We start from the raw sequence: 25,644 nt of genomic DNA, 5'->3' as shown, positions 1-25,644 counted from the left end.
CACTGCACCCCCCCACCTCTGTGGTGCATAATCAACTACAACAATGAAATGCTTCAAGGATGATTGTCTCCAGCAATGTAGCATACAAAAATACATCTTTATTGCCTTGTACACTGTCAAACAAATGTGGAGTACTAGATCAATGATTTAGGAAAAGCTTAAACTGCACGTCACGTCAAAACAACCCGTCAAAAACTCAACTCGTGCGATTTAGAGCTGCGCAGAACAGCCCTTATTGCGGAATTATTATAGCAGCAGATAAACGCATTGTTTCCACTGGTGCCCACCTTGAACACGCTGCTCCTGAACGGGGGTCTGGGGAGGGTGCGGTGGAGATGTGGAGAATTTAAGACGCATCACAGCCGCCAGCGGACGCGTGTCTTGGTGTGGGCCGCTGGCACGCAGAGCTGGACCGCTCCGCTAGTGGACGGGAAGCTGTATCTGCATGAGCATGTGATCTAGCCCCAGACTGGTTAAAATATAAATATATATAGGAATGACAGATGCTGCATATAAGGCATCGAAGGGCAATATTGTGCTTCGTGATTAAGGGGGTTAGTTCAAGGCACACGGGCACTGCTGCTCACACGATTCCCGAGCCGGTGTTGTTCTCCACACGCCAGGGCCGGCTGTCTCCAGTGCCACGCGATTGCAGTCTTGCAGGAGCCAGAGAACGCGTTTCCTGGAGGGACGTGACCTGAATGTCCGGAGCGATCACGGCTGCGTAAGGTCAGCCGTAGAGAGAGGATTCCCAGCGCAGCTACTCTCCACGCCCACAGGCTCTCGACAGGAGAGGCGTTCCCGTCCCATGAGCAGCGCACGCCCCGGCTCCGGCACCAGTGACCCCCAACGGCCGGCGTGTCGTTCTCGTGTGTTCAGGGTGGTGTCACTTGTGTGGGGGGGCGGGATGCCTGATTACCATCTATCTAGAGACAAAAAACTGAATGAAAACAAGCTTTCCGGGAGCGAGTGCTGTCTGTGCGTCTGTGCGCCGTGTGCGCGTCCGTACCTCGGTCTCTCTCGGGGGCTGAGGAGTCGAGGCGCACGGGGCTGCCCGGGCGCAGTGTGGGGTCCGGCGCTCTCGGGCGGGGGGAACCCAGACCCCCTGACAGATCAGACTGAAAGAGACGAACACAGACACTCTCTGTACTCAGGGGGGTCGGGGACAATGTGATCAGAGGGGTTTAATTACAGACTGCGGCCTCATTCCATTGGCATGAGGATCAATTCATCAATCACTTAACACAACCCCCCGTAATAACTGGCTGCTGGAGACTCAAACCCTCACCCTCCGCCCTGACGTAAACCCCAGCCGCACATGAACTGCACCCCTCCGACTTGCTCAGGGGGTCAGACTGCAGCGGGGTCCGTACGGGGTCACACGCTGCTCTCCGCTCCCACTCACCCGGCCGTGTTTGAGCGGCGGCTCGCTGTGGTTGGGGCTCGGGGGGGCGTCGGGGGAGTTGCCGAGCAGCTCGTCCAGCGCGTCGACCCGCCTGCGCAGCCCCTGCAGGCTGCCCTCCGTCTGCTGCCGCCGCTGGCTCAGCGCCTCCGCCTGCGACCACATGCGCCTGCGCAGCTGCGCCTACAGCGGGGGAGAGAGAGAGAGAGAGAGAGACTCGGACACCAGCAGGTCAGACCAGGAGAACAGCAGGACCCCCCCTCCCCTGCAGGCGCGTGCGTGTGAATGAGATCGATGCTAGGGGCGTCACACTGGGGGTCACAGACGGGTTGGTGCTGGTGAAACGCCCCGTGTCGCCCCATGGTGGCCGGCCTTGCAGACGGGCTCTCTACACAGCTACACTCCTCCGCCGTAGAGTACGTGCAGGTGTGAAATGAAAATGCCAGAATCCGAGGAAGAACATCGAGCCGGGGCGCAGACGGCAGCGCAGGACTCGGAGTCGAGGGCCGACACCCCCTGGACGTCCGGGGCTCACGGCTGCATGGCTTTGCATTTCAAATAGAAGTGAACGGTCAATTTCCAGCAAATGCAAAAATACCTTCCAGCTTCAGCTATTCACTTCCATTCCAGTTTGCTTCTCAATCAAAGAACACAACGTCTCCCGCTGTGGCCGGGGGAACGTCTCCGTCTCGTAGATACTGACACAGTGCGGTCTCTCTCTCTTCTTTAGTAGCAGCTTCTTCAGCTGAGCACAGTTACAGAAGCCGGAAAAAACTAATAAAACGCCTGCACACAGTAAACTAAACTGTCGAGATCGAAATGCACTCACAGTTACAACACACAAACAACACGTGTATGTAATTCAGATATTTGGACAGAACGGATACGAGAGATTCACACGCAGAGGGACTAGCGCTTGAGTGGCAAGAGCGGTGCCAGCGTTAAAGTGCCATCAGACTTTTTTCCGAGACATTTTCCGTGGATTCTTCACGGCCGCGTGTGCTCCGGGTCCGGCCGGATCTCTCCCCCCCCCCCCCCCCCCGCCCCACTGACCTTCAGCCGGTCCTCCTGCTGCCTCAGTCTCTCACGCTGGGCCTCCCCGCGCCACTGCTCGTCCTGCACAGACGCAATCACAACACTGTCACTCTCACGCCAACCGACACGCCGGCTCACGGGCGAGGGGCGTCTCCTGCCCGGGCCAGGACACCGAGGCGCAGGCGGGCGCACGGGTCTCCACTCACCCGGGTGCTGAAGGCCGGCCGGCCCGGGGCGGCGCGGTGGGGCCGGTTCTCCTTCAGGCTCTCCGTGTCCGACGGGTCCGGCGTCTCCGGCTCCCCGACCGCGCCGCTCATCTCCGCCTTCACCTCGGACCGCAGCGAGCGCATGGCCTCCTGGATCTCCCGCTGGCGTGACTCCACTTCCTGCTGGCGCCGCAGCTGCACGGGGCACAGAGCACCCATTAGAGCACAGAAAGCACAGAGCACGACACAGAGCACAGAAAGCACAGAGCACAGGACACAGGACACAGAGCACATAAAGCACAGAGCACAGGACACAGAGCACAGAAAGCACAGAGCACAGGACACAGAGCACAGGACACAGAAAGCACAGAGCACAGGACACAGGACACAGGACACAGGACACAGCACAGAAAGCACAGAAAGCACAGGACACAGAGCACAGGACACAGAGCACAGGACAGAGCACAGAAAGCACAGGACAAAGGACACAGGACACAGAGCACAGGACAGAGCACAGAAAGCACAGGACACAGGACACAGAAAGCACAGAGCACAGGACACAGAGCACAGAAAGCACAGGACACAGGACACAGAAAGCACAGAGCACAGGACACAGGACACAGAAAGCACAGAGCACAGGACACAGCACAGAAAGCACAGGACACAGGACACAGAGCACAGAGCACAGAAAGCACAGAGCACAGGACACAGAGCACAGGACACAGAGCACAGAAAGCACAGAGCACAGGACACGGGACACAGGACACAGGACACAGGACACAGGACACAGAGCACAGAAAGCACAGAAAGCACAGAGCACAGGACACAGAGCACAGAAAGCACAGGACACAGGACACAGAGCACAGGACACAGGACACAGAGCACAGAAAGCACAGGACACAGAGCACAGAAAGCACAGAAAGCACAGAGCACAGGACACAGAGCACAGAAAGCACAGGACACAGGACACAGAGCACAGGACACAGGACACAGAGCACAGAAAGCACAGAGCACAGGACACAGAGCACAGAAAGCACAGAACACAGGACACAGAGCACAGAAAGCACAGGACACAGGACACAGAGCACAGAAAGCACAGAGCACAGAACACAGGGTTCCCACGAGAATCAGGTTTTTTTCCCCCCATGACTTTTCCATGATAATTTTCTGATTTTCCATGATGAAATTATTTCTTCGTTTACAACACAAATGCTGGAAAGTTGGAAATTCACACAGAAAATAATGAGGATTTTGATAAACACAATAGGAAAGAACCACGTAATCAGCTTTTGTCATGACAGCCTCCTCCTCCCGTTAATTACAGTGGAAACTATACAAAACAACATTAACAATCTGTATTTTAATGATTTGAGCAGTAATTCTGAATTACCTTAAATATGAACTAGTATAAATCAGTTTAATTAATAAAAACCTACATTCAAACATTTCAATATGCAAAAGGTCAGTTCAGTAGGGCCTGCAGTAATCCATTCCTGTACGCTGCTAAAGAAGTGTTTTAGACGACTGCTTTGTTTTAAACTTGAAATCTCTTGATTCTTTTTCATTTTATCAACAAAATTAATAAATAATGATTTTCACCAATAAATTACCCGATTTTTGTATTTGAGGAGTTTGGATTTGACTGATTTATACCTATTTTAAACACTCAATTATATTCAGTTTCTTATTGGTAATTCTTTTTATGAAACTACACAGGCTTGTTTGACAGTATCTTGTCGGCGCCACAGCGCAGCGGTTCTGCAGCGCACGGCTCAGACGCCTGCTGGAGCTCATGTGTTTAATATCGCGCTGTGATCGGCTCACGCGGAGGTTGGTCAGCATAACAGAATAAAGCAGCACGTAGAAATCAAACGGCACAAGAAACTCCGCAGAACTTGGTAACTTTTGTGGAAGTTGTTTGTGGTTTTGAAATAAAATGTAATTTGTTGAATATGAACACTATGTATCGTTATTATTTACTTGATTTTAAATAAATATGCAAATCCATACCCTGATGAAGATTTTGTGCAGATCGAAACGTTTTTGCTAAAAACCTGACGCATGGGTTACATAAATACATTTTATGTGTGCGTTGGAGCTGTGGTAAGTGTGCAGGTATTTCTTTCTTTTGTTTTTATATGGATGTTTTTGTACCCTGCACCTACTAAGTAAGCTGGATGTGCGTGTGATTAACTTTTACTATTAACTTTATATCACATAAAAGGGTGATCATCATTCTGGTAGATCCTGACCAGTCAGTCACGATCGCGTACACGGATTTATGTCATTCTGCTCCGAATCTACACAAATACTGTGGATTTACTGGCTGAATGGTCAATTATGTCCAGAATGACGTAAATGTGTAGTACAAGAACGCAACCAATGATCTTGAGAATCTGCGCAGAATGAGGAAAGTCTGTGTGTCGTGAACGCACCGAGCTGCTGTGTGTTGCTGTGTGGTTATAGGAGCGTATATGCGCTTCACATGGACTCTCCCCTGGAAATCCCTGTGTACATAATATCAGCACAGAGCACTGTGTGCCGTGCGTTCATAATAACCACATGTATTACAGAGTACATACTAAAAGGAACATTTAAACAGGATTTAATACAATTGTATTCTGCACCATGAAACTGTTACTTTGTATCAGAGTGAACATTATATCAATGTATGTTGTAAATGGGTTGACTGTGTATGTGTAGCTATTTCCCATGACTTCAAATGTTTTGGTCATTTTCCATGACTTTTCCAGGATTTTCCATGACCGTGAGAACCCTGAACATAGAGCACAGAAAGCACAGAAAGCACAGAGCTCCCATCAGGACAGGACACAGAAAGCACTGAGCTCCCGTCACAACACAGAAAACACAGAACCTCCCTCAGGGCAGGTAACACTGCTGAGGGTTTGCACAGTGCTGTCTGCGTGCCCAGCAGCCCTGCGCTCCAACGCCACTCACGCACACGCCTGGCTTCAGCGGAACAGGACATGACGGTCAGAAATACAAGACCCGGCCGGTACCTTATCTCTGAGCTGCAGCAGCTCCTGCGACACGGCGTTGAGCTGCCCCTGCAGGCTGCGCGCTCGCTGGTGCTGCTCCTGGGCGGCCCGCTCCGCCATGGCCAGATCCGCTTGCAGCCGGGCCCGGTCCTGCCACACACAACACACACAGAATGAGCGCCGGCACACTGGGCATCTCTATGACAGCGCCCCCGAATGAGAGCAACCCTGGGCCAATCGGAGCCCGTTTGAGACACAAGCTGGAGAAACAAAACCCGTGCGCTGCCTCACCCGCAGGGCGTCCTCCACCCGCTCCCGCTCGGCCCGGCTCTGCGTCCTCAGGGCCGCCAGCTTCCTCTCCGCCCTCCTCCGCTCAGCGCTCAGCGTCTCCTGCAGGCGCTCCAACTCGCCCCCGCGCTCCTGCACCTCCACCCGCAGTGCGTCAGACTCCGCCGCCCCGGCCTGGAGCTCTGCCTCCCTCTCGGCCAGCTGCAGGCCTGGGAACCACACACAGAGTTACACACAGACGCACAAAGTTACGCACAGACGCACAGTTACAGTTACACACAGACGCACAGAGTTATGCACAGACGCAGAGTTACAGAGTTACAAACAGACGCACGAGAGTTACAGTTACACAGACAGAGTTACACACAGATGCACAGAGTTCCACACAGACGGACAGTTACAGTTACACACAGACACACTGACTTAGAGTTACAGTTACACAGAGTTACACACAGACAACTTAGTCCATTTTGGTATCCCAAGTCCAGAACAGCATTTACAGTATCTAATGATACTTTGGGCAGCCATTGTTTGTGTCCCTGCTGCACTTATAGAAAACCAAACAAAGCAGCTGACTAATTTAACACACAATAAACGATACGGTCAGACTGCTGTCTAATCAACATTTAAAAGCAGCTACGTTTGTCAATACGCAGGAAGTGTTGCCAGCACAGCCAGAGCAGAGTACTTGCACTGAGTAGTAGAGTAAGAGTACTGTCCCTGTATGGATCAGTTCGGTGTGGTGATGCCGGGACGCCGGCGGTGCTCACCGAGGAGGGCAACCCTGTCCTGCAGGGCGGCGCTCTGCTCCTGCTCTCTCTGCAGGCGCTGGTCCTGCTCCTCTGCCCGCTCCAGTTGGCCGCCCCGCTCTGCCAGCGCCCCCTCCACCGCCCCCAGCTGCGCCTGCAGGGCCTCCAGCCGGTGCCTGTGGCCCTCCTGTGCCTCCACCGCCTCCCTCTGCAGTGCCTTGAGAGACTGAGGAGAGAGAGGATAAAATCTGGACCATCCTGACCGGCTTCACATTGCAATAGGTAGACAAATTGTTCGGATTTGCCAAAAATGTGCCAAGTTGGGCGTCGACAGATCTCCAGAGGGAGTGAGTGTCTCTGGCCCTGGCCGCGTCCTGCTCACCCGGTCCTGCTGCTCCAGATGGGCTCTGCTCTTGTCGATCTGGGCTCCGAGCTCCTGCAGCTCCTGGCTCTGTCTCTCCTCTCGGCGCTGGCTCTCCTGGGCCCTGCGGGTCCCGTGGTCCAGAGCCTCCCTCAGCGCGGACTGTTCCTCCAGCAGCTCGTCACGCCGGCGCGAGGCCACACGGACATCCTGCACATACAGACGCAGACACACACAGACAACACACTTAATGAGGAACAGTCCATACGTACAGGGGTACAAGCCCAAAATAAGGAACGGCTGATTGGAATTAGCAGTAGCTCATGTCTTTGGTTTTTGGCATTTGTCCTTTGAAGCGTCAACCACAATTAATCTTCAACCAGAAATCATCTGAAATCATCTCGAATGGCCGGTGCCTCAGCGATCACATTTACTGGAACGGAGTCCGCAGGACCTTCAGCGAGTCTCCGGGGTCTGACGGCTGTACTTACCTCCTCCAGGGTCTGCAGCTGCTGTCTGGCGTCTCCGAGGTCTCGCTGCAGCGCCACCAGCTCCTCTGCCTTCTCTGTGAGCAGACAGAGAGACCCGAGAGAGATGCAGAGTCACAATACAACACGCAGTCTCCACACAACACGAACTACTAGGAACACACAGACAGGGTCCCACCAGGCACTGTGGTGTAAAGTTCTTCTAGCACAGTCCTCTCGTTCAACAGCTGGAGACAAGGGTTTTGGACACGGATCATGCAAAGCAGCTTTTGGAAAAGGAGCAAGACCGGGCGGCGTCTGCAGGGACCAGAAGGAGCTGGCGCTCGGGGTCAGCGGGGGGCCGTACCTTCCAGACGCTGCCGGGCGGCCGCGGTGTCTCGGCTCGTCTCCTGCTGGAGGCTCCTGGCCTGGCTGAGCTCCTGCCTCGCCTGGGACAGCTCGGCCTCCAGCCTCCTGCTCTCAGCCTCCAACAGCCTGATGCTCTCCTCGGCGGCCGTCAGAGATCTGAAACGGGAGATGGGGGTCACGGTGATGCGTCGTTTCGAATGTGAGGCCCACGGACTGCCCGAGGGTTGGCGACGCCACTCAGAGCCAGCGCTCAGCGTCCCCCTACCGTTCGGCCTGCACAAGCTTCCCCTCCAGGCCGTGGCTCTGCTCCTCCAGCAGGCCCTTCTCCTTGGCCAGGGTGTCCACGCTGTCCTGCAGGGCGTGGGCTTCCTGCCTCAGGGCCTCCAGCTCCCGTCTCTCGCGCTCCTGCAGCTGCCTCTGCCGCCCGCTCTCCGCCGCCTGCCTCTGGGCTGCCCGCTGCAGGGCCTGCAACTCCCCCCGCACCTGCACAGGAGGGCCACAGTCACACGGGGCCAACATGGGGACGGGCCTGGGCAGTCCTGACATTTGGGGATTCACTTTAGATCAGCGGACGACTGTATCCTGTATCGAGAGTCCGGTATCCAACAGAACCGTTTCCAAACCCAACCTGAACATCACATTCATCAATATGGGCTCTTCCGGGTAAGTGAGGCTTTGATTGGGTGCTGACCTGCAGCAGGGCGTTCTGGGCCGCCTCCAGCTCGTCCACTCTCTGGTCGTGCTGTGCTTTGAGCCCCTGCAGCTCGCTGCTCTCCAGCTGGATCATCTCCAGGACGTGCTTCAGCTCTGAGAGAAAGAGAGAGAGAGGGAGGGAAGAACAAGACCGTCAAGCAGCATCTCGGCCCACTTCCGTCAGCCGTCACGCCAACATTTCACCTCCACTAAGAGAAGATTCTCCTCCTTCCCTACTGCACTGACTGAGTATGTCAGTAACTTCCTTCTGCAGACGAAAACAAAAACAAAACACTTTCTGCGTTTGTGTTATTTTGGCTTTTCTTTTTCCGTCTGTGTTTCTCTTGTTGCATTTGTGTTTTGCACTTCAGGGCCGCTGTAGAAAACAGTCCGGTCCTGCAGCTCCTCAGCCTGGGCGCGGGGCATGGCTCCTCACCTGCTCTGGTCTTGTGGACCTGGGCCTGTGTGCTCTGCAGGGCCTCCTCCTCCCTCTGGCCCTCCTGCTTGAGCAGCGAGACCTGGGCCCTCCTCTCGCTCACCTGGGCCCCCAGCTCCCCTTTATGGGCGCTCAGAGCCTCCAGCTCGGTGCGGAGGTCCTGGGGAGCGGAGAGGGGACAGATCAGTGGCTGATAAATACCCATCAGCACCAGCTTCCTCCGGGTGAGAGACAGGAAGTGTGCGACCGACGGCCCACCATCTCTCCGGCTCAATATCTGGACAGTTATTCTTGGCCAATGGGGACTATTTATTTTATTTTCTCTGTATATAAACAGGAAACACTTGAGGAATTAGGAAGTGGAGGAGACCTTGATCTGTCTCTGCAGGTCCTGGGCATCCGCCTCGCCCCCCCGCAGCATTTCGGCCAGCTCCTGCGTCCGCCGGTCCACCCTGTCCTCCAGGAGACGCTCGTCCTCCCGGCGCTGCGCCAGCTTCCTGTCCAGCAGGGCCACTTCCTCCTGCTGCAGGGCCACCTGCACGACAGCCAGGATCATGGTCACGGTTCACGGCTCACAGCCCGACCGCCGGTACGACCGGGTCAGTGGGGCTCGGCGGACAGTGCGCCGTCTCACCTGGTGGTCCAGTGTGTCCAGCTCCGCCCTGCGCTGGGCCAGCAGGCTCTCCGCCTCTCTCAGGGTCTCCAGGTGCCGGGCTTCCCGGCTCTCTGCCAGCTGCAGCTCGGCCCGCAGGCTGTCCAGGCTGCCCACACAACGACAACACGCTCTCCTCACTGACGAACCACAGCAAACCCAAGAAGTCCCCACTTGTCAGGGTGTGGATAAGCGTCGGGCTCATACCATTTCACAGTGCGGCGATAGAACCGTGTGGAAGGACCGTATCTCCCTTCCGCACGGTACTATTGCCGCACTGTGAGGCGGCCCGAGCCCGGTGCTGTCCCCTGCAGTCCTGTCCCTCCACCCCAGCAATGCACCGTAACCATTCCGTCCCTCTCCCACCTCTCGGTCGCTCTGCCCGTCTCCTCGCTCAGCGCCTGGAACTCGGCGTCTCTGCCGGACACCACCGTCTCGATCTCCCTCAGGACGGCCTCCTTCTCGGCCTTGTGCTCCCCCAGCTCCTTCACCTCGTCCTGCAGGGTCCTGAGGGGAGGAGAGTGGGTCTCATCACCCTCGGCCCCTCGGGTTCCCTCCGTCCACCCCTTCTCCCCAGACCCCCACCCCGTGTCCCGTACCGGAGCTGCTGGTTGGCCTGCACCAGCTGGGTGGCCGTGTCCCGCGCTCGGCGCTCCAGTTCCTCTGCGTCGCGCTCCGTGTCGGCCAGCCGCCGTGCCGCCTCACCGCAGCGCTGCGCCGTGTCCCGGGCCTGAGGGGCAGGGGACAGACACGCGGTCAGACTGTAGAAGATATGGTGTGTGCGTGTGTGTGTGTGTGTGCATGTGTGTGTGTGTGCGTGTGTGTGTGTGTGCATGTGTGTGTGTGCGTGGCTGTACCTTGTTGCGCGTGTCCTTCAGCTCGCTCTCGGCCTCCATGAGCAGCCGGTCGGCCTCTCGGAGCTGGGCCTGGCGCCGCAGCAGGGTCCGCTCCACACACTGCGTCTCCTCCAGCGCTGTGCCCTGCTGCCGTCGTGACTGCGCCAGCTCCATCTCCAGCTCGGCCGCCAGCTCCGCCACCAGAGCCCCCTCAGCGCCCGCTGCCGCCAAGTCCCTGTTCCCGGTCACATCACGGAACAGGTTAACAGACGCAGACACAGCACTGAACACTAGGCTCTGGCCACAGAACTCAGGAATGGCTTCATTTATTCTTGACCTCCCAGCCTTGTACCTGCGCCGGTGGGGTCGTGCCGTGGCCCCCCGCAGCTCCTCCAGCTCCAGCTCCAGGTCGCGGTGCTGGGTCTGCAGCCCGCGCAGCTCCACCCGCGCCTCGGACAGCCGCTCCTCCAGCTGGCACACGTCCTGCTCCTGTGGGGACACAAGGGACACTCAACTGGGAAGTCAACAGGCAAGTCCTGCATCCTGCGGTCTCCCCGGGCTCCTGGGGTAACTTCAGAACCCCGCCGGTCTGTCAATTGGCCGAGGGGATCGCACCACGGTCAAGCTTTAACACCAAACAGTCAGTTCTGCCAAAAAAACATCTTATTTGTGTTTCTAAATGGCTACTGTGTCTAAGGTGCCGCTGTCCCGGTGTCTCACCAGCTGCCGGTGCTCCGGCACGTTGCAGTGCAGCACCGCGGTGGGGAGGAGGGGCACGGCGAAGTTGGCAGGGGTGGGTCCGTACACCAGCTGCACGCCTGCAGGGGGGGGACCGTAGACCACCATCCCGGGGCCGAAGGAGGTGCCTGGGGCAGGGGGGGCGTAGATGACGGTGCCCTGCGGGAGGGGGGAGCCATCAGGCAGGACGGTGTAGATGGCAGAGCCGGGGGGGGGAACGAAGTGGCTCCCCGACACACTGCTGCCGCCTTCGCTGTCCCCCCCGCTGTCCGGTGTGTCACCTGTAGTCAAACACATGTATACACTGGTCATGCCAGGCCAGGAGGGGCGGAACCACAAACCCCATCACTTCACACTGACGAGAGCCGCGTTACCTCGGCCCCTCGGGGTCTGCCAGGGCCCGTTCACGGTGGGGGAGTAGATCCAGTACCCTCCTGCAGGGGGCGCTCCAGGCTCCACTCGATCTCTCCTGCTGCGCCGGGCGCGCCGGGGCCCCCCATCAGGCTCGCCGGGGTTGTGCCAGCCCAGGCCCGAGTCTCGGCTCTGGGAACCCACGCTGGGAGCCTGGATCGGAAGAGACGGCATCACTGACAGACAGACAGAGCAGGGGCCCGGCTGGATGCCTGAGGAGGCTGTACTCTTGTGCCGGCCGTGTTTAAAATATAGAGACTCACGTCGGGGGGGAACGGAACGTAGCACCAGTGGCCCTTCCTCCCGGAAGAGTCGGCCACCCCAGACAGGAAGTCACTCTGCTGGGCCAGTGTGTCCCTCAGCGCCGCAATCTCCCCCACCAGCTCCTCCACACCGCTGCCGGTCTCTACAAACAGAGCAACAGTGAGAGAGGTGCCGGGCCGGCACACATCACAGCCAGCCTCGGGCCCCGACCCCCCAGCGCTGTCGGCACCCCCGGCCGCTGGGCTCTGTCTGTGGAGAGAGGAGTGAGTGCTCACCCTGCCTGGCCCGGCTGAGCTGCTCCCGGAGCCGCCGGGTCTGAGCCCGCTGTCTTTCCAGCGCCCGGCCCAGTCTGTCCAGCTCCAGCCGCTGGGCTGTGGAAGCCTGGCCCCCTGCGTCCGTCTGATCCGCCCCATGCTGCACCTGCGACAAGCATATGGGTCAGAGCTGGCCATGGAGGACCGCGGGCCTATCTGACCGAACCGGTACTGCGCAGATGCCTTGCCTGGCGCTCTCTCTCGTCCAGCAGCTTCTGCAGCAGCTCGATCTCCGCTTCCGCCCGGGCCAGGTCCCTTGCTGCCCGTACCGCCTGCGCCCTGGACCCCTGCAGCTCCTCCTCATCCTGGTGAGCAGAGCACAGTCAGAGCACGGCCTGCACTCGGCACACAGACAGCGAGCGCGGTGACGCACCGGGCTGGCACACTGCAACAAAACACAGAGGGTTAGAAAGTCTGCTTTAATGTCAAACAACATGGCGTGTCGGTCTCACCTCGGCCCTCTCCTGGCTGATCTTGCGGACGGTGCCGTGCAGCGAGCGCAGCTGCTCCCGGGCCTGGCTCAGCTGCTGGGCGGCCGTGTGGTCAGCGGCCGCCATGGACCTCTTCAGCTCCCTCAGCTCCCGGTCCAGCCGGCGCAGCTGACTTTGGGTCTGCGAGCCCTCGGCCTTCATCTGCGGCACAGAACCACCAGCATTAACCCCGATCGCACAGCTGCACACGCAGGCTTTCGGAGGCATGCGTTCCCAATCGCTGTTCATACAGGAAGCATGTGTGTACCAGCTGTCTCAAGCCCCTTTCACACTAGCACCCCCAGACCAGGGTGCGGTCCAGTGTCAGGCGGGTCCGGTACGGGCTCTCACGAGACCGGGCTGCTGTGCCAGTGTGAGAGGGGCCCTTGGCCGGCCACGGCATGTCGACGGAGGAACCCCGTGTGTTCAGACCTGGTCGTCTCTCTGCTCCAGCTCGGCCAGCAGTCTCTCGCGCTCGTCCTCGGCCTCCTGCAGCTGCTGCTCGGTCAGGGCCTGCTGCTCCTGCGCCCCCTGCAGCTCCTCCTGCAGCCGCTGCGCCTGTGCCTCACCCTCGCGTCGCTGCGCCTCCACCTGCAACAGACAGAGCGCTCAACACAGGGCACTCAACACAACAGGGCACACTCTCTGGGCTGGAGCGCACTGTCTCAGTGCAACACCACAGGAACGGGACTCACCCTAGCCTGTGCGGCCGTGTCGCAGGCCTCCCTGTACTCCTCCTGGGCCCGGCGCAGCTTCTCCCTCAGCGCCGCCATCTCCTGGGTCAGCCGGTCCTGCCGCCGGCCCGCCTCCTCCTTCTCGGCCTGTGCCCGGCCCAGCACGCGCGCCAGCTCCTGCTGCAGCTGCGCCAGGCTCCTGCCCACGCTGTCATCCTCGCCGTAGGGCCTGTGAGCAACGACACCGAGCGTCAGCAGCAGGGCAGCCACGGTGCCGGGCGGAACGCAGTCCTGCAGCTGTGCCATACTGCCACTCACCTGATCTCTCCCACCCCGCTGGCGATCTTCCTCTGCAGCTCTCCCACTCGGCGCACCACCTCATTGGGTCGGAGCAGCGTATCTCTGGCCCGGTCCAGCTCGCCCCGCAGCGTCTGCAGCTTCTCCTGCATAGTGGTCTTCTCCTCCTAGAAGACACAGACGTGCACCTTGCAGAACAGGTCCTCTCTGTGGGCTCTGTGCCCGGGCCTGTGGGCTCCCATGTTCCCAGCCCTCGGGGTATGGATGTGGCAGAACCAGGAGGAACCCCGCCCCACCCCGGCCCTGTCCCCGGTGCTGTACGGACCTGCATGGTGTTCAGCTGGTCCTGCAGCTCGGCGTTCTCCTGCTCCCGGTCGGCGGCCTGCTGGGCTTGGGCCAGAGCGATCTCCCGGGCCTGCCGCTCCTTCGCCAGCTCCGCTTGCAGCGCCGACTGCTCCATCTGAAACGGAACGTGGTCATTAGGGGCCACATCTTGACAGGCAGCCCTGCTCCTTTTCTGAGATTCATCTTTTAGTTGCCCAGGTTTTACCCTCAAGATTAAACCCAGTCTGTTCCGTAGCGTTACTTTACCTTAATTAAAATATGAAATATTAAGTTTTGCACACTGTCAATTATAATATAATGGTTTATACTGCTTTCTGTATTACCTTTAATGCCACTGTAATTCTGCAGTTTATTTGTAACTGACAAAAGATCACTGTGATTGTGATTCAGACTCACGAAGACTGCAGCCCTATTTCTTTCACCAGCTGGCTAATCAGACAGAAGCTGCTTTATGGAGCGTCACAATGGCCGCCTCGTCCCCGGCCCACAGAGACGCTGCTGTTTGTTTGTCCTCAGTGCAGTTCCTGGCCTCAGAGCCCCCGAGCTCCCTCCCCAGAGCCCTGCAGGCCGTGCGCAAACCTACAACACGAGCCTAACCTGAGACAAGACACTGCGCTCTCTGTCACACACAGGGCTGTCTGTCTGAACACCCCATCTGAGCCTCATTATATCCCCTCTACAAAGAGGAAATTGGGCTGATTCTGAATGGGCAAAGGGGTTTGATGACAAGGAGAAGGGCTGGCAGCTCAGTTTTATACTGCAAGGAAAAACATCCCTTACGTTATGTCATTAGAGTTACATAAAGAGAGCGATGCAAACTCATGTTTCTAAAAGTGTGTCAGTTTCAATATTGTCCCCCTTAAATAATTATAATTTTAAAAAGCGTGACCAATCCCCCATAATCCTCCTCACCAGACTGAGGCGCCGCAGCCGGCCCAGCTCCTCCTTCAGCTGGCCGGCCTCGGTGTCTCGGTCCTGCAGCTGGGCCTCCAGCTCAGCCTCGTAGGCACTCAGCCGGCCCTGGGCCTGGCGCAGCCCGGCGTTCTCCCCCTGCAGCTCCTCCATGACTCGCCGCAGCTCCGCCAGCTCCTGCACCAGTGACAGACAGGTGCCGGTCAGCGGACACACACTCCGCAGGGTCAGTCTACGGTGCCATCACAGTGACGCCCCAGCCCCCTCACCTGGTGGGCGCTCTCTGCATCAGTGGCCACGGTCTCCAGCTGCTGGCGCTGCTCCTCCGCATCGTGTAGGCGGCGCTGCAGGGCCTCCCTCTCACGGTGCAGCTCGCGGCACTCCTCCTGCGCACGCCGGGCCTGGCCCTTCACCCCGTCTAGGTACTCCTGCAGCCCCGCGATTATGCCCTCCAGGTCGCGCTTCAGCGCCTCGTTGGCCGCAATCTGCCCTGAGAGCCACAACAACAACCCAGCGCTGAGACAGGCGCCCCGATCCCCGGTCTCAGCCAGCCCTGCGCTCTGACACTCGTGGTGGCAGCACTAATTTACAGCAGGCGTGTACTTACAACACTGACAACATACGTGACGAGCCGTTAATTTACATAAACGAATAAATAAAGACATTTCTAATCAGAGCCAAAGGACACTGCACCACAACAGTGCTGTTATTTGTGGTTTAAATATTGGCCTCTGGAGGGACAGTCACAGACAGGCCCGGTGTGTTTCTGCACAGTTGGGTTACACTGTATCCCAGACGGGACTCTCAATAGACTATATGAGGAGATTTAATGGCAGGTTTAATCCACCATCCAAGCCTACAGTGCTACACTTCTGTGTTCCCTACAAGGCCAGGCACTAACACTGGGGCAGGCAAATCAATTAAAAGCATACTTTAGAGAGTTAACTATACTAAGCAGGCAATTTCTTGCTGGGCCTCATCATGACATGTGACCCAATAGAGCTAAATGGGTCTCCAGTCTGTCTGGTTTAAGATTCAGATGCTAGATCAGCTGTAAACATCTTTCCAATCAGGTATGACTCTCTAGTCAAAACGGAAGCTTGGGACCCTGCTGAGCGGCCCTCCTGCTTACCCTCGGTCAGCTGCTGCTCCAGGTCTTTGATCTCCTCCGTCTCCTTGGCTATCCTGGACAGCATCTCGTCCAGCCTGTTCTCCAGCTCCCGGTACTGCTTGCTCATCATGTCCAACTGCTGGCTCTTACTGACCATCTGAGCCTTCACATGAGCCTGGGAGAGAGGCGACGTATCATATGTCAGTATTGTTCAGTGTGGAGCCCTTGTGGACCCAGTACGGACACTGGGCACGGTGTACCCCGACGGCACTAATTAACACATTCCTTACACATAAGAATGTGCAGCGGAGCCGACAATCTCTATCTGCCCAGGCTAAGACCCTGACATAACTCCTCAGGCAAGGCCGTGTGAGCCGAGGCATCTCCAGGCAGGGGCGTCGGGGGCGCCATTAATTCGCTGAATCTCTGGCCGATTGGCTGCTCGGTTCATGTACTGATCCCGAGCCGGTGGCTCTGTGAGCTGGAGTGTGCCACACAGAGAGCCGCAGAGTGGTGGCAATCAATGCTCACTCACTGGAACGCCAGCTCTAATGATGGCCAGGCTTGTGGCAAGCGTCCCAAACTCCCAGTCTGGGGCTGCAGCGATGCCAGGCATTGTTGTGCCATTATTATCGCGCACCCACTTGACTGGTGACACAGACCAGACCCTAACGGATGTTATCAGCCACTTAAAGCCATCCATCTATTTAGAGCAACAAGTTGTGCTGTTCTGAGACAACAATGCCTACACCCTGGATCACACTTTTGATTTAATTGTAAAACATCAAACAAAAACATCTCAATATCAAGGTCCACATGCCTTTCAGTCATATCAGAGTCCAGCTAAGTACAGACATGATGCTCTCGAGAGATGTTTAGCTTTTATGATGCAGAACTCAGTGTTGACTTACTGTCAATTCACACAGCATTCATCTACTGCTACAAAAGATCAGCTTTAAAAGATTTTCCTGTCAACCAAACTCTTCAGATGAACTCAAGTCAAACTGATGCCAACCTTGCAACTCTGAGAAATGGGTGGGTCTCAAATGCCTGCAAAACTTGACTCGGCAAGCCATGGAGTTTCCTTTCAGCATTCCTTCCACCTCCCATCTCCAATCCCCTGCTTCTAATCTAAAACCACATAAACAGACGAGCGCAGACACAGCTGCGGTTCTGCTAACTTTGTTTTCCTCTCCCTGTCTGCAGCTTCTCAGATCCTCTTTCTAGAGTGACTTGTGCACTTCTGTGGAGAGACGCCTCCCTTTCCCTCAAACTGCACTACTTACAAAATCAGCGCTGTGAGCCCGTTCAGTCCTAGCGACATCATTTCCTCTGCTTCCTCCTCGCCCCGGCTCTCGCTTCCTCTTTCGCAGAGCAAACACTGTGCCGCTGATGAGCCCAGCATGCTGCTGCCGTCCCCGGAGAAGCAGAGCAACAGGAGCCGAGCGCAGCGCAGTTTCCCTCTCTCTCTCTCCTCTCCCTGCAGTCTCAGCCCCGCTGCCTTTGAATCACAACACAGGAAGCGCTCCCTGAGGCCAATCAGGGAGGCCGCTCTGAACTGAAACCAAACCCTGGGCCTCTTGAGATTGCCTCTCTGATCTGCTCCCCCCTGGGCCCCCCATCTGCCTTAAAGACACAGACCCCCAGCCTGGAGCTTAGTGTGGTTTTCACTCCTAATCCTACATCCCAGCTCTCTAGGTTTTGTACATCTACCGACAAACTTACTATTAAAATCAGCCCCGTTTTTTTCTTCTTCTCATATAGAGTGGTTGTGTACCCAGCTGTTTAAAGGCTAAGTGTTTTTTATCAGTTTTTTCTTTGAGGGGTGGGGGTGCATTTCCACTGTATGGACTCAAGATTAGTCTCTATTAACTTTGGTCAGCATGAACTTATATTTTGAATACTATTTTTCATTAAACCGTGACACCTGAAATGAAAAACACAAACGAAACACAATCTGATTTCCCCAGAGCTCTTCTGAAGAGTGACGGACAGAAGTGTGATCTTATCGAGGCCATTTACACCAATAGATATACTCCTGCTGATTTTGTGCGTTTGCCCACTGACAAAGAAATGATCAGTCTATAATTTTAATGGTAGGTGTATTTTAACAGTGAGAGACAGAATAACAACAAAAAAATCCAGAAAAACGCATTTCAAAAAAGTTATAAATTGATTTGCATGTTAATGAGGGAAATAAGTATTTGATCCCCCATCAATGAGCAAGATTTCTGGCTCCCAGGTGTCTTTTACACAGGTAACAAGCTGAGATTAGGAGCGCTCTCTTAAAGGGACTCTCCTAATCTCAGCTCGTTACCTGTATAAAAGACACCTGTCCACAGAAGCAATCAATCAATCAGATTCCAAACGCTCCACCATGGCCAAGACCAAAGAGCTGTCCAAGGATGTCAGGGACAAGACTGTAGACCTACACAAGGCTGGAATGGGCTACAAGACCATCGCCAAGCAGCTGGGTGAGAAGGTGACAACAGTTGGTGCGATTATTCGCAAATGGAAGAAACACAAAATAACTGTCAGTCTCCCTCGGTCTGGGGCTTCACATGCAAGATCTCACCTCGTGGAGTTTCAATGATCATGAGAACGGTGAGGAATCATCCCAGAACTACACGGGAGGATCTTGTTAATGATCTCAAGGCAGCTGGGACCATAGTCACCAAGAAAACAATTGGTAACACACTACGCCGTGATGGACTGAAATCCTGCAGCGCCCGCAAGGTCCCCCTGCTCAAGAAAGCACATGTACAGGCCCGTCTGAAGTTTGCCATTGAACATCTGAATGATTCAGAGGAGAACTGGGTGAAAGTGTTGTGGTCCGATGAGACCAAAATCAAGCTCTTTGGCATCAACTCAACTCGCCGTGTTTGGAGGAGGAGGAATGACCCCAAGAACACCATCCCCACCGTCAAACATGGAGGTGGAAACATTATGCTTTGGGGGTGTTTTTCTACTAAGGGGACAGGACAACTGCACCGCATCAAAGGGACGATGGACGGGGCCATGTACCGTCAAATCTTGGGTGAGAACCTCCTTCCCTCAGCCAGGGCATTGAAAATGGGTCGTGGATGGGTATTCCAGCATGACAATGACCCAAGACACACAGCCAAGGCAACAAAGGAGTGGCTCAAGAAGAAGCACATTAAGGTCCTGGAGTGGCCTAGCCAGTCTCCAGACCTTAATCCCATGGAAAATCTGTGGAGGGAGCTGAAGGTTTGAGTTGCCAAACGTCAGCCTCGAAACCTTAATGACTTGGAGAGGATCTGCAAAGAGGAGTGGGACAAAATCCCTCCTGAGATGTGTGCAAACCTGGTGGCCAACTACAAGAAACGTCTGACCTCTGTGATCTCCAACAAGGGTTTTGCCACCAAGTACTAAATCGAAGGGGTCAAATACTTATTTCACTCATTAACATGCAAATCAATTTATAACTTTTTTGAAATGTGTTTTTCTGGATTTTTTTGTTGTTATTCTGTCTCTCACTGTTAAAATACACCTACCATTAAAATTATAGACTGATCATTTCTTTGTCAGTGGGCAAACGTACAAAATCAGCAGGGGATCAAATACTTTTTTCCCTCACTGTATATGTTTGTATCCCAGGTAATGTTCTCACAATGTTGTAGTAAGATTGACGGTTGATTCAGATCGGGGTCAAATGTTACTTGACTCAAATAAACATTGTGGCAACAAATCTGGGACGTTTTACATTGTGACAACGTGGCAGTACATGTAGAAACGTTATTATTGCTGGCCGGGAGAGCTACAGAGCCCTGATCACAGCCACTAGACTTCAGGGCTCCTGCTTCGATCAATACAGCTGCTATTTGTGCTGCTCTGATACTGAGGTTCCCCTCATTTAAAACTATAAACAGGGCCACAGACTGAAGGCCCTCCTCCCAGAGAGAGAGAGGCACGTGGCGTGTATCCGGTGATCGGTGCGAGGACAGGGCGAGGCATTTACGTGGCGCGGGTCGCTGGGGTCCAGGGTGTCCAGCAGGCTCTGCAGCTGGTCCAGCTCCCCCTGCGTCTCCCTCATCTCCCCCCGGTGCCTTTGCAGCCGGCCCTCCAGCGCCTGCGCCTCCTGCTTCAGCTGGCCCAGCTGCTGGATCTTCCTGCGCAGCTGCTGCCGGAGCTGCTCCTTCTCTGCCTCACAGATCTGCGGAGGAACAGGGCCCAGGAGGGCGGGACCGTTAGGGCCGCTGTCACCAACGCCGTGCCGATGAAAAGACTCTCGATGGAGGGAGAAACCCCGATGGGGCCCCGGGGCCCAGCTCACCCGCTTCTGGGACACGGCCTCCTCCAGCTCACGCAGCTCGGCCGTGGCCCTCAGGATCTGCTGCTCCGTGCTCTCGATCTCCCTGTGCAGCTGCGCCAGGCGCTCCTCTGCTGCCGACACACAGATCGTGAGCCCAACACAACAACACAACAACACAAGCCATAGCACAAGTCCGGCCTGGGAGCAGAACTGAACTGAACAGGGAATTGCAGGTGGAACTGGACTGGGAACACTGGAACTGCCCCCAGACCCTGGAGTGGGATCCCCTCTCCCTTAATTAGTAGTAATAGGAGTTAATTAATTAGTCCTTCCACTTAGTGTTCCAACCCAGTTATATAATTGAGCCGGCATTGTTAGTTCATTTAAGAATTAAGCAATTAAGATCTCAGCTGGAACAAAAACCAGCAGGACAGGGCCGGTTTGGGAATCCCTGATCTAGGAGGAGTCTCCCACCAGCAGTCAGAACACATCTCACTTCCGTGGCCAGGCTCTCTCTCCATACCTAGCCTTTGTGCCTGGAGCGGGTCCTGCACTCCGGGCCTGTGTCCCCCAGCCGCGTCCATCTCCACCCGGCCTGCGGTGGCCTGGCGTCGGCCGTCGGGGAGGTGGCTCTGGGTGGCGAGGGCGTTCCTCTTGTAGCGCGCCTTGCCGATGTAGGGGCTCTCCCCTGGGGGGCTCTCCACATCCACGTCCACATCCTACACACACACACACACAACACTAGCAATCATTATCTTTAAAATATGATTCTTTATTAGCGGACGCCCTGACCGATGGCGACAATTATAACCAAAACAAAAACTAAAATCTCAAAAGCATTTTAGAAATACAATACAAGTTCCATATCACGTTTTCAAACCACATCCTCACTTCATTTGTAGTTGTCCTGCACTCACTATACCTTATTCTACATGTTGTTTCTTTAACTCTAGGTCTTCTGAATCGCATTCTGTTTCTGTGACAGCACCCTACATGTAATCTGGTCTCAGCGTAACCACACACCCCTACCTCCTCAGGGTAGTGGGCCAGGGGCTCAAACTTGGCGTCGATCTTGTAGAAGGCCAGCTCCTGCTCCAGCTCGTACTGCTTGTGGCAGGCCCTGGTCAGCTCCACGGTCTTCTGCTTCAGCTGGCAAGGGAGAAGGAGCCCACAGAGCGACAGTCAGAGGAAGCACGCGTGAGGAGGGGTGGGCCACATGGCCAACAAGCACAGCAACGACACTCGGCCTAGTTACGAATGCTGACACTACAACTTAGGGACCGGCTACACACACATCACACACACAGGCAAGCAGGGGTAGCTGTGGCCCCAGATTTACTTCAACAGAAAGCCAAAACTAGCAGATTTCAGTTTCTTGTTTCTACTTCTGTCACCAGAAGTATCGGGACGGGACAACAGATAAAATACTGTAGCCACAATGATCTCTAATACAATCTGTTAAAAGTGGAGGGTGGTTTGTCCCATTGATTTTGGCGACATCTCTCTGCCACACACAGCAGTCTCGAAGGCACAGCATTTTCACACACTGCGAGGAATTTCCGTTTTACAATCCTCCTCGCACAGTTCCCGACCCCCTACAACTGCGGTCACACAGCCACCAAACCATGCTCACACACTCAAGCGGGCCCGTCGGTTCTTCATACCATTCAAACTGCCTTTAACTGTCCCAAGCTTGGAGAGGACAAGATAACATTAGGAGCTTTTCCACAAGGCTGGGATTGGGAGGTCTGTGTTCAGCCCGGTGCCAGCCTGGGTCTGACCTGCTGCTGGGAGTCGCTGCTAAACCAGTACCACACTGGCGACAATAAGAAGCGAGTGAGACTGATGTCCAGAGCCCAGACCGCTATACACACTGCTGGAATCAAGGAACTAAAATCGATCGCTCTATCTGTGGGCTTCAAGGCATTCAAGACAGAAAACAGGAGACACTTCTTCACACAGAGAGGCGTCACAATCTGAACAAACTCCCCAGCGATGTGGCTGAAGAGACAATTTGGGAACATTCAAAAACAGACTGGATAGGATCCTTGATCACTTAGTTATTAATGGACACCAAACGAGCACGATGGGGCGAATGTCCTCCTCTCGATTGGACACTATCTTATGTTCCTATGTTCTATATAATTATTTGCCGGTTACTTGTTTTGCAGCGATGAACACCAGGCCTCGTTCTGGCTGGAGCCAGGCTGACCAGACCACAGCATGTGCAATTCCAACCAGAGTAAGAAGGGACACATACGCACAAACACAGCATTCGCTAGAGATCAACCACTGGGATGGGGGTGGGGTAGACAGACAGGGCTGGTGTTTCTTTTCCCGAGTACCTGGCACACGGCATGCAGGACAGGAGCGCGCAGTGAGAGCTTACACTGCAGAGGGCAGGCCGAAGGCGGAAAAAGGAAAGAAACAAAAGACAGATAGAAATTCAAGCGAGAGAGTTATGAAACAAACGCATCTTCACTGGATGGGTGAGAAATTAATCGCATCACATCACAGAACACAAACAATCACTGGACACAAAGCAAGGCGTTTCACACCAGCGCAGGCACGGTCACAAGGGCAGCACAGTGCCGACGTGCCAAAACCACGCACAGTCCGTCCAATACTACCTGGGAAGGGCAAAGAGCCGGCGGAGAGGGGGCTACTAATAACCACGAGACCAGCTACAGGGGCAGGAGAGACGAGAGACGAGAGAGGAGAGAGAGAGAGACAAAGCAGGCAGAGGCAGTCAGCAATGGCAGAGCATGTTTGTGTTACAGCCCTTGTAGTAAAGAAAGAGAATCACAAACGGGGGTCTTCACTTCTGAAACCAAGGTTCCTCCCCTGACCATCACTGTGTTGCATGGCACGTGGGGAGAGAACGTGGTTTCATTACACAGACCCATGTACTGCCCTGCGTGATGGTCCGAGACCCCACTCTGTAATACAAAGTTTAAATCCCGATCTTGACAGGCTACACCCCCACACAGCTCGGCAGTCACCAAACAGGACGCCTCAAACAAACCCACACATGATCTAGACTGGGCTTTTTCCGTGGACCAGCCCTGGGTTGTAATCTAGATCTAGACCTGACCTGACCCATCTCCACCTGTTCGACAGCTGAAGACAACTGACCAGACTGAACTGGGAGAACGGTGAGCGGGGTCAAGAGCTCAGGTGCATCTGCGTGGAAATCCACCAGACCCGGGGTTCCTCAGGGCCCGGGGCTGAGGACTACTGCTCCAGAAAGCACGGTGCGAGGGATCGGCGCGGCCCTACCAGCTCGTTCTTGGTCTCCACCTCCCTCTCCAGCTGGACCTGGCTGCTTCTCTGCTCCTCGTTGTGCTTCCGCAGGCTCCTGTTGAGCGCCTCCTGCTGGTTCAGCTCCTGCCTGGCGGCCGCTTGCTCCTCCCTCAGCCCCTCCATTTCGCGCCGCTGCGTCTCCAGCTCCTGCTCCAGGCGCTCCACCTCCTCTGCAACGGCACGGTCACAGGAGAGCTCAAGACTTATACAAGATACATGGAGTCACGTGACCACCTGACCGCTGCGCGATTTCAGGTCACTGGGGAAGACGTGGACTGGTTTCCACCTCCCCTCAAATCCCCCAGAAGCCCCCACTTCCCAGAATGGTTAACTCATCACGTAAGGTGAGGGTGAGGAGGTGCAGAGCGGCATACCCAGGTGGAAGCGCTGGTGCGCCTCGAGCCGCTCCTGCTGGGTGACCATCTGCCCGTCCAGCCGCTCCAGCGCCCGCAGGTGGAAGATGGCGAAGAGGCGGCAGTGGGGCAGGTTGGCGATGGGGTTCTCCGCCACGCTCAGGGTGGTGAGGTTCCTCAGCGGCTTCAGCTTGGCGAGCTCGTGGAGCTGGACGGGGACAGGGGCGTCAGGATGGGGGTGACGTTGGGGTCCGTCAGCGGGAAGCGACAGTGTCAGCTGAACTCATTTACCCTCTTGCCTGGCAGGGGTTATTAATCACCGCAGCGTTATTAATGAGAGGCAGAGTGTGACCGTCAATAGGCAAGACTGGACATCAAGACACATAGTTTCTATTTTGTCTGAGCACGATTTCCTTTCCACCTTCAAATGTGACTCCCTCTCACTGAACTGCGGTGTCAGTTCACCCCACAGGTGCTCTATTAGGAGATATATGACAGCACACAGTTCACAATATCCCAGCATGCACTGGTGCTCATAGTGTCCGGATACATTATTACCAGCAGAGGGAGACTATGTCCATTAATATGACTACTGATTGTGTGTGTGTGCGTCTGTGTGTCTGAGTGCGTCTGTGTGTCTGAGTGTGTCTGTGTGTGTACAGTGACTCACGCACCGAGGCGAGGCGGTTCTGCTTGAGGTGCAGCGTCTGTAGGCCGCGCAGCCTCTTGGCCAGCCAGGCCGGCAGGTGCTCGATAGCGTTGGCAGACAGGTTGAGGTGCTGGAGGCCGGCCATGTGCTCCAGGCCTTCGATCTTACTGCGGAAAAACAAGACCGGCCGAGTCAAAGGCCTGCAGCTCCTACGCTCTCTTATCAAGCCTCTCACATTTCTTATACAAAAAATAATATAACTCTCTACACAACCTCTTGCAATACATGTTTTAATCATAAAATAATCTGGTACCTGATTCTGTTGTGAGACGCGTGCAGTTCTCTCAGCCGGTGCAGCCTGTCCAGCTTCTCCAGCTTCTCGATCAGGTTGTGACTGAGGTTCAGCACTTGCAGCCTCTCGCACTTCTCCAGGTTCTCGATGAACTGAGGAGAGGGAAGGGCCCGGTTCAGCAGCGGCACAAACGGACACAGCAACTCAACGACAGAACCACGGGACGAGACAAGAGTTTCTAGTGAGGAGCGGTTTACGTGGAAAAGACCGGAAATGCACAAATGGAAGGCGACGTTTCCCAAGCTGGGCGTTTTACCTTGAACTTCTTGCCTCCGCCTTTTCCCTGAGCCAGGTTCAAGGTCTGCACCAGGGCCAGGTTGTCCTGTTTGGACACCTTCTTGATCAGGCCCTCGGTGATGTAGCGGATGCCGGGACTTCTCCCCGCCTCAGTGTTTTCTGAATGGAAACAGACAGGGACAAGGATGGCAAACTATCTCGGGCATTCGTGATCCCACCCTTCAGCTCCTGCCACCTGGGTGTCTGATCAGAGGAGGCGGGTGAACACTCTTGCCAGGTATTAAACTGAGGAGGACTGGGGGTGAATAATAATACTATTCCCTGTAACTGTATAGGCCCCCGTGTGGAAAACCCTGTAGACGTGTCATGCTATTAAAAGCCTTCAATATCGCCGTACCCATCTGCTCTTTCTGCGCCCTGTCGTCGCTCTCCTCCGTCACGTCCAGCT

The 25,644-nt window shown here is 55.5% G+C and overlaps 1 protein-coding gene across 3 annotated transcripts in view; it reads right to left on the bottom strand.

The window, feature by feature from the left end:
• Positions 1-78: 78 nt before the first annotated feature.
• Positions 79-25,644, bottom strand: part of cntrl (centriolin) — a 27,870-nt gene continuing 2,304 nt past the window's right edge. For 2 of the 3 annotated variants that reach the window (XM_066712639.1, XM_066712640.1), the window contains exons 2-44: positions 25,594-25,644; positions 25,216-25,355; positions 24,921-25,051; positions 24,633-24,774; positions 23,980-24,166; positions 23,582-23,775; positions 21,332-21,451; positions 20,826-21,021; positions 20,324-20,430; positions 20,009-20,203; positions 16,051-16,204; positions 15,188-15,408; positions 14,919-15,095; positions 13,987-14,121; positions 13,683-13,828; positions 13,386-13,593; positions 13,123-13,281; positions 12,673-12,852; positions 12,409-12,525; positions 12,182-12,326; positions 11,906-12,048; positions 11,606-11,795; positions 11,214-11,512; positions 10,846-10,982; positions 10,515-10,728; positions 10,257-10,387; positions 10,024-10,164; positions 9,640-9,766; positions 9,376-9,540; positions 9,006-9,165; positions 8,568-8,683; positions 8,142-8,359; positions 7,875-8,032; positions 7,532-7,605; positions 7,062-7,250; positions 6,701-6,905; positions 5,934-6,139; positions 5,664-5,792; positions 2,644-2,838; positions 2,456-2,518; positions 1,406-1,585; positions 1,010-1,118; positions 79-922 (exon numbers count right to left, since the gene is read on the bottom strand). The exon at positions 25,594-25,644 is cut by the window's right edge. In XM_066712639.1, the coding sequence (XP_066568736.1) occupies positions 876-922; positions 1,010-1,118; positions 1,406-1,585; positions 2,456-2,518; positions 2,644-2,838; positions 5,664-5,792; positions 5,934-6,139; positions 6,701-6,905; positions 7,062-7,250; positions 7,532-7,605; positions 7,875-8,032; positions 8,142-8,359; positions 8,568-8,683; positions 9,006-9,165; positions 9,376-9,540; positions 9,640-9,766; positions 10,024-10,164; positions 10,257-10,387; positions 10,515-10,728; positions 10,846-10,982; positions 11,214-11,512; positions 11,606-11,795; positions 11,906-12,048; positions 12,182-12,326; positions 12,409-12,525; positions 12,673-12,852; positions 13,123-13,281; positions 13,386-13,593; positions 13,683-13,828; positions 13,987-14,121; positions 14,919-15,095; positions 15,188-15,408; positions 16,051-16,204; positions 20,009-20,203; positions 20,324-20,430; positions 20,826-21,021; positions 21,332-21,451; positions 23,582-23,775; positions 23,980-24,166; positions 24,633-24,774; positions 24,921-25,051; positions 25,216-25,355; positions 25,594-25,644 (6,701 nt within the window). In that variant the 3' untranslated portion in view covers positions 79-875. Of the gene's footprint in view, positions 927-1,009; positions 1,119-1,405; positions 1,586-2,455; positions 2,519-2,643; positions 2,839-5,663; positions 5,793-5,933; positions 6,140-6,700; positions 6,906-7,061; positions 7,251-7,531; positions 7,606-7,874; positions 8,033-8,141; positions 8,360-8,567; positions 8,684-9,005; positions 9,166-9,375; positions 9,541-9,639; positions 9,767-10,023; positions 10,165-10,256; positions 10,388-10,514; positions 10,729-10,845; positions 10,983-11,213; positions 11,513-11,605; positions 11,796-11,905; positions 12,049-12,181; positions 12,327-12,408; positions 12,526-12,672; positions 12,853-13,122; positions 13,282-13,385; positions 13,594-13,682; positions 13,829-13,986; positions 14,122-14,918; positions 15,096-15,187; positions 15,409-16,050; positions 16,205-20,008; positions 20,204-20,323; positions 20,431-20,825; positions 21,022-21,331; positions 21,452-23,581; positions 23,776-23,979; positions 24,167-24,632; positions 24,775-24,920; positions 25,052-25,215; positions 25,356-25,593 lie in introns of all 3 variants that reach the window. The other variant, XM_066712641.1, reaches the window with a different exon arrangement.

Source organism: Amia ocellicauda, chromosome 9 (genome assembly GCF_036373705.1).
Source record: "Amia ocellicauda isolate fAmiCal2 chromosome 9, fAmiCal2.hap1, whole genome shotgun sequence".
Classification (NCBI taxonomy): Eukaryota; Metazoa; Chordata; class Actinopteri; order Amiiformes; family Amiidae; genus Amia; species Amia ocellicauda.
The sequence above is the reverse complement of the archived record's forward strand: the minus strand, read 5'-3'. Positions and strand labels throughout refer to the sequence as shown.